This window comes from Cnephaeus nilssonii (assembly GCF_951640355.1).
Source record: "Cnephaeus nilssonii genome assembly, chromosome: 4".
NCBI lineage: Eukaryota > Metazoa > Chordata > Mammalia > Chiroptera > Vespertilionidae > Cnephaeus > Cnephaeus nilssonii.
Window position 1 is genome coordinate 31,997,054 of NC_137075.1, and position 6,793 is coordinate 32,003,846.

The following is a 6,793-nucleotide window of genomic DNA, read 5'->3' on the forward strand; positions in this document are numbered from 1 at the left end:
TGTTCCCTCGAAGCTGGACAATGGAGATGTGAGGAGAGTAGTCAGCCTGTCCTGCCAGCCCCAAGAAGTAGCAGGGCCAATGGAGACTGCAGGGAGCTTGACTGAGCCCACAGGCTATATTGGACTCCAACAGATTGACAGGCACTGACTCCAGTACAGCCACTGCAGAAGACCAAATGAGCATCACATGGTCCCCTGACATGGAAAAAGGCAGTTGGTGGCTGTCACCCAGAGAAGATAAGCGCATCAACATTGCCACAGTGTTCGTTCTGCCATGAAGAGGATAGGCCCACAGTGTGCGTCCCCCTGACCAACATCAAGAGTGATAAAGTCTTCGCATCACAGGGTCAGCAGGAGAAACTGTCCAGATAAGAGGGCTTTGCCCAAACCCATGGGAAGAGGGCCTCAGGACAGCTGAGGGCGGCACACAGGGAAATAAATGCTAAACAGCCAGTTCCCAGGGTCAGGGTTGTTGGGGCCCAGGTCCAAAAGCCCAACAAGAAAATATTTCCTCCACCCACCCTACCCCAATGCCAGGCCCTCCCCTGGGAACCTAGGGACTGTTCTCCTGTACCCACAGTTTCCCTGGCAACTATTACCCTCACATAGTCATGCAGTGTGCAGTGGCTTGGCACGTGTACGTACTGAAGGAGTTGTTATGGATTGTATTGTGTCCCTCAAAAAAACATATTGAAGTCCTAACTCCCAGTGCCTCAGAATGTGACCTTATTTAGAAATAGGGTCTTTGAAGAATTGATTTAGATGAGGTTAAACTGGAGTCGGGTGGGCCCTTAATCCAGTATGGCTGGTGTCCTGATAAGAAGAGGAGAAAGTCACACACAGGGAAAAGGCCATGTGATGACAGAGGCAGAGATTGAGTGCTGCATCTATAGGCCAAGAACCACCATGGACTTCCACTGTCACCAGAGCTAGAGAGGCATGGGACAGATTCTTCCTCACAGCTCGCAGGAAAAATACAACTCTGCCGACACGTTGATCTCAAACTTCCAGTCTCCAAACTCACAAAGAATAAATTTCTGTTGTTTTAAGCCACCTAGTTTGTGGTACTTATTTTCTCCCTCCATCTTTCTCCCAAATACAGTTAGACAAAAGCACTACTGAAAACTCCACAAATGACACCTGGAGGGTTAGCCCTACCCTGTACTGTTGAAACACTATACTTCCTGTCTCATTAGTCTCACATAATTGGCCCCTTCATTCTCCCCTAACAGTCTTACCAAAATCATATCTGCAGCTGGGCAGCATTTTCCATTCAATACTAGTAAACAAAGGAATCCTCTTGCAACCAAGGATGTAGGATATGGAGAAAAGCCTAGACAGATGAGACACCTTTATAAGGCCTCCACATAATAAGCAATCCCAGTAGAAGAATATTAGGCTATTCTAGAGCTACTAGAAGAAAAGTTACTCCCATGCCCTGACCGGTTTGGCTCAGTGGATAGAGTGTCGACCTGCCATCAGAAGGGTCCCAGATTCGATTTCAGTCAAAGGCATGTACCTTGGTTGCGGGCACATCCCCGGTGGGGGGTGTGCAGGAGGCAGCTGATTGATGTTTCTCTCTCATCAATGTTTCTAACTCTCTGTCCCTCTCCCTTCCTCTCTGTAAAAAATCAATAAAATATATTTTAAAAAAATAAAAAGAAAAAAGAAAAGTCACTCCCAATCTAAGAACTATACCCTGACAGAAGCAGGAATGGAGACTGTGAGGAGAAAGGCTGAGCCTACAAGCACTGACTTCACCATTGGCAGAAACCACACACTACACATGCATCTTGTGAACCCCTGAAATGTAAATAATAGTTGTTGTCTCTCTGGTAGCCCACCCAGCAAAGATCATCATGGATATGATATTAATTCTGAGGTACACAAGATGATGACCCAAGGACGGGGCTCAATTGATTGATGTTGAGAGTGGTAAGGGGAGTGGTAGCATCACAGAGTCTACAGGAAGAGCTGTACTTTGCCAAACTAATGAGAGGGAGCATTCTAGGACTTTCCCTCCTCAAATACTAGCCTATTGTTGGAATGGTAAATGGAAACTAGAAATATAAGGGGGCTTCCGGTCAAGATGGCACAGTAGGTAAATGCTGTATTCCCTCCTCCCATGACCACATCAAAATTACAACTAAACTACAGAAAAACCATCATGGAGAACTGCCTGTAGGCTAACTGAACAGAACTCTTATAACTAAGAAGAAGCCACGTAGAGACTGGTAGGAGGGGTGGAGACACTGAATGGGCTGATTTGGTTAAATATCAGGAAGGATATCTGGACTGCAGAGGTTCCCCCCCCCCCCCAGGAGCCAGGAGTCCCAGCCCCACATTGGACTCCCCACCCCTGGGTTCCAGTGCCACAAACGATGCAATAAAAGGACAGACTTGGCAGGCACCAGGGCCCTGCTCAAGTGAATTCTGCTCTATAAGGTTAGCCCCTGCACAACAGCTCCTCCACTATAGTCACAGCCAGTTATTACAACCAATCAACCTGAGGGTCAATCCCTCCCATTGATGTGTCAACAATGATCAAGGCTAAACTACAACAGAAGGACACACACAATCTACACAAGGGACATACCTGGAGCACCCAGCTCAGGTGACCAGGGAGACTGCATCACTGGGCCCCAGGGAACACCTACTATATAAGACCACTATACCAAGACCAGGAGACATATCAGCTCTACCTAATACATAGAAACAAATACAGGGAGGCAGCCAAAGTGATAAAAAAAAAAAAGAAGAAGAAGAAGAAAAGGACAAAACTCCAGAAAAAGAACTAAACAAAATGGAGACAAGTAATCTATCATATACAGAGTTCAAAATACTATTTATAAGGATGCTCAGTGATCTCAGTCAGAATTTCAACAAGGAGATAGAGAATATAAAAATTGAGATAGAAAACATAAAAAAGAACCAATTAGAAATGAAGAATACAATAACTAAAATGAAGAATACATTAGAGGGGCCCTGGCCAGTATGGCTCAATGGTAGAGCATTGGCCCACAAACCAAAGGGTCATAGGTTCAATTACCAGTCAATGGCACATACCTGAGTTGCAGGTCAATCCCAGGCCCTGGTCAGGGCACATGCAGGAAGCAACTGATCAAGTGTCTCTCTCACATAGATGTTTTTCAATTTTATGTATCCAGGCTTATGGTTCAGAATGAGACTTTCCTGATTATAAATTAAGGCCCTTTTCTGCTTTACCAACAAAGAGAAATGCAATGCAATGCAATGCAACGAAATTGAATCAAATCGAATCGAAACTAACAGAGAGCACTGTACGTGGTAAAGATAAATATTGTTTGCTGAAACTTTTGATTCATTTGTATGTGTGTGTGTGTTTGTGTTCATGTACTCACATATAATGTGTATGGCATTGAGTCATTTTGCAAAATGCATTTCTTACTATGAGCTATATAGCCATAAAAGTGCATATGCTCCTGAATGCTCAGTGTAACAAATCTCCCCCACCCATGTTTCTTATGGGCCTCTAACAAACTGCCCTAACTGGGAAGGGCATGATTCCCCCATGACCCCACTCCAGATACGGCACCATGGTGGAGAATTCATCCTGGAAAACAGGACTTCACCTCTAGCAAAACAAAGGGCAGCTCTGGGGAAACTTCAGATCAAAAAGACAGCCAGCTTAGAATGAGAGAAAAAAACATGACTACCAGTTCCTGTGGTTACCAGCACTGCCCTTTCCTCTCTTGCTGGGAGTTATAAAGCCCAAGACTGGAAAACAGAAGCGGAACCTGCCATGGGCAGCCTCTCTGAGAAGATGGGTCATCTTCCTCTTCCCCTGCTGATCTTCCTCCTCTGCTCCAGATCTGAAGCCGGTGAGTCTCAGGGCCCTTCCCTCTAGAAGCTTCAGGACCAGTTCCTAAAACAAAATTGTGTCTGAATATAGCCGACTCTTAAACAAGAGAGGGGCAGGCTATCTCTTCAAGAGTCCAGAGTGACATTTCCACTTGGGATGCGCCCACCCATTCTCTGCAGCCTATGGTAGTTCCCAGGAACAAGGAACCCCACGTTGATTGGGGAAAATTCCAGAGCAATTGGGAGGAAAGGGGGTATCTTCTCTAACATGTGTGATCATGTGGATAAAGTCCTATGTTCTCTTCACCTTCTGAACTTTGGGGCTACACATTACCTTATAATTTGGCCCTCTTGTGTCACAGGTCAAGGACAGAAGCCTGGAGAGCTTATCCTGCAAGGTGACAGAAGAGGGTTGAGGCTGGGGCAGAATGGGGGTGGGGGAAATCTGAGGTGAAAAAATGCCTGAGTGGCATCTGAGGCTGCTTGGCTATTGTGCCTGAAGGAAGGAATGAGAATTCATGTAGAAGGCTGTGCCTGGGGAAAGCCGATATCAAAGACACCTGAGAGGGAAGATGAGCAGAATGCAGGGTGAGGAGGAGATTCAAGAGAAGCCTCTCTCACCTTTCAAATCTGTTCAGGCCTGTGGCTCTCTGTTCCAGGGGAGATCATCAGGGACACAGAGTGCAAGCCTCACTCCCGCCCCTACATGGCCCACCTGGAAATTGTCACTCCCCAGAATTCAGTAATGCATTGTGGTGGTTTTCTGATAAGACGGAACTTTGTGCTGACAGCTGCTCACTGTGCAGGGAGGTAAGAAACAGGGTCTTGTTTATCTCCAGATGAGAGATAAACATCCAGGGTAGCAACCAGGAACATCCCCACAGGGGGGCCTAGGGAGGGACTCCTGAGCCTGGGTCACTTTAAAGAGAGGTAAGAATTGGGCTAAGGAAATTATTCTCACAATTGAATGGATGCCCTCACCCTCAGTCATTGTGCACTCAGCTCCCCTAAAAAGGAATAGGGGACCCCATCCAAGCATTCCTCCTCTAAAAGTAGTTCCCCCTCTCCCCAACCCCAACACATAAGATGCCCAACTCACTTCTCAGGGCTCCACCCAGTTCCCTGGGCCACTTCCTCTCTGCTCTTTCCAAGAACACTGGCCCTTAGTTCTCAGGGACCTAAACCCATCCTTTCCATGGGAGGCAGGAAACAGAGTCCACCTGAGAACCCACCTCTTCCTCTTTTTTTCTGACATCTCTTTCTCCAAAGGGCTGGCCCTCATATAGGACTCCCTGAATTAGGAAGTGCTAACCCTGCCCCCTGGGTCCTCCATGGCCTGCTCAGTCCCTAGCATTTCCTCAGAGTCTTGGAAATTGTCTCTATTCCCTCAGAAAAGCTTTCCCTGAGTAAAACCTGCGCCCCCCCCCCCCAAATGCCACAGTAACCCAGGAAAAGGAGAGTGGGTAGAGTCCTGTGACCTACTGAGAGACTCCAGTCCACTTATCTCAGAAAGGGTACATCTCAGGAGAAACTCCAAACCGCCACTGATTCTCTTTGACCTTCCTTCTCCTTCACAACAGGTCTATAATGGTCACCCTTGGGGCCCATAACATAACAAAGAAAGAAGACACACAGCAGAAGCTTAAGGTCACAAAACAATTCCCTCATCCAAAATTTGATTATATTCTTGCTCATCATGACATCATGTTACTAAAGGTGACAACATCTTTCTTCCCCTTCTTCACTTCCTGTTCTCTCATGCTTCTCCTTCAGGTCCCCATTGCCCTGAAATTTTCCCAACCTGCCTCTAGACTACACCTCCCCTCAACTCAACTCTCTGGACGTGGCTCTATTGTGAAGCAATGTACACTCTCCCTCCCTGATTGCTTCCAACTGCACCCTAACAAATCTCTAGCACTGACAGCCTCTCATTCCCTTCACAGTTGAATGAGAAAGCCAACCTGACCCTGGCTGTGGGAACACTCCCCCTCCCATCCCAGTTCAACTTCATCCCACCTGGGAGAATGTGCCGGGTGGCTGGCTGGGGAATAACAGAAGTGGAGAAATCAGGCTCCAACACTCTGCAAGAGGTAAAGCTGAGACTCGTGGATCCCCAAGCCTGCAGACACTTCAGAACTTTTGACCACAATCTCCAGCTATGTGTGGGCAATCCCAAAAAGGCAAAATCTGCATTTAAGGTAATCTTTAGATTAGGGTTCTTCCCCACAAATCACTATTCAGGGTCCAGATGTCTCCTGGAATAAGATGGGGTCAGAAGGTTGTCAACAAATGACAGGGTTTGAGATCAAAGGGCTGAGGAATCTGGAATTGTCCCTCTGTGAATCCATTCTCCCATGGCCCTGTGCAGTCTCTAACCATCCCTCTCAGCCTGCTAAACAGGACACATGGGATAACAAGAAGGAAAAGAAGAAGGGGCATCAGACCAAGATACATAACTCTATCCAGGGCTCCTGGGTCTAACCCTAGGTCTGACTGTGACTCAGAGTTGAAACCCATGGGCATGAGTAGATGACTTTTCTTGTTAACCTTCTGCTTTCTCTCCTCTCTCTCTCTCTCTCTCTCCTCCGTCCTCCCACAGGGAGACTCAGGGGGGCCTCTTCTGTGTGCTGGGGTGGCCCATGGCATTGTCTCCTATGGAAAGGCAAAGCCCCCTTCTGTCTTCACCCGGATCTCCCATTACTGGCCCTGGATCAATAAGATCCTGAAGAAGAATTAACCCTGGAGTCTGGGCCAGCCCAAGAGGAAATCTGAACCAAATCTGAGCAATGTGATTCTCTGTATCACATACTCTGGTTCCTGCTAAAGTCCTGGCACACCCATAATCCTCAAGAAGGTTCCTCTAGGTCCCTAAACTCTCAATCAACCTCAATAAAGACTCAAGTGCCAGACATGTGTATGTGTCTCCTCCCTCTACTATTCTCTTCTCCCTACA

The 6,793-nt window shown here is 47.1% G+C and overlaps 1 protein-coding gene across 1 annotated transcript; it reads left to right on the forward strand.

The window, feature by feature from the left end:
- Positions 1–3,781: 3,781 nt before the first annotated feature.
- Positions 3,782–6,584, forward strand: LOC307098577 (chymase-like; the record flags this gene model as incomplete). The annotated part of the gene is made up of 5 exons (XM_079769501.1): positions 3,782–3,860; positions 4,500–4,650; positions 5,421–5,556; positions 5,784–6,038; positions 6,440–6,584. The coding sequence occupies 5 exons, from the start codon at positions 3,782–3,784 to the stop codon at positions 6,575–6,577; spliced, it is 759 nt and encodes a 252-aa protein (XP_079625627.1). The 3' UTR covers positions 6,578–6,584.
- Positions 6,585–6,793: the final 209 nt, after the last annotated feature.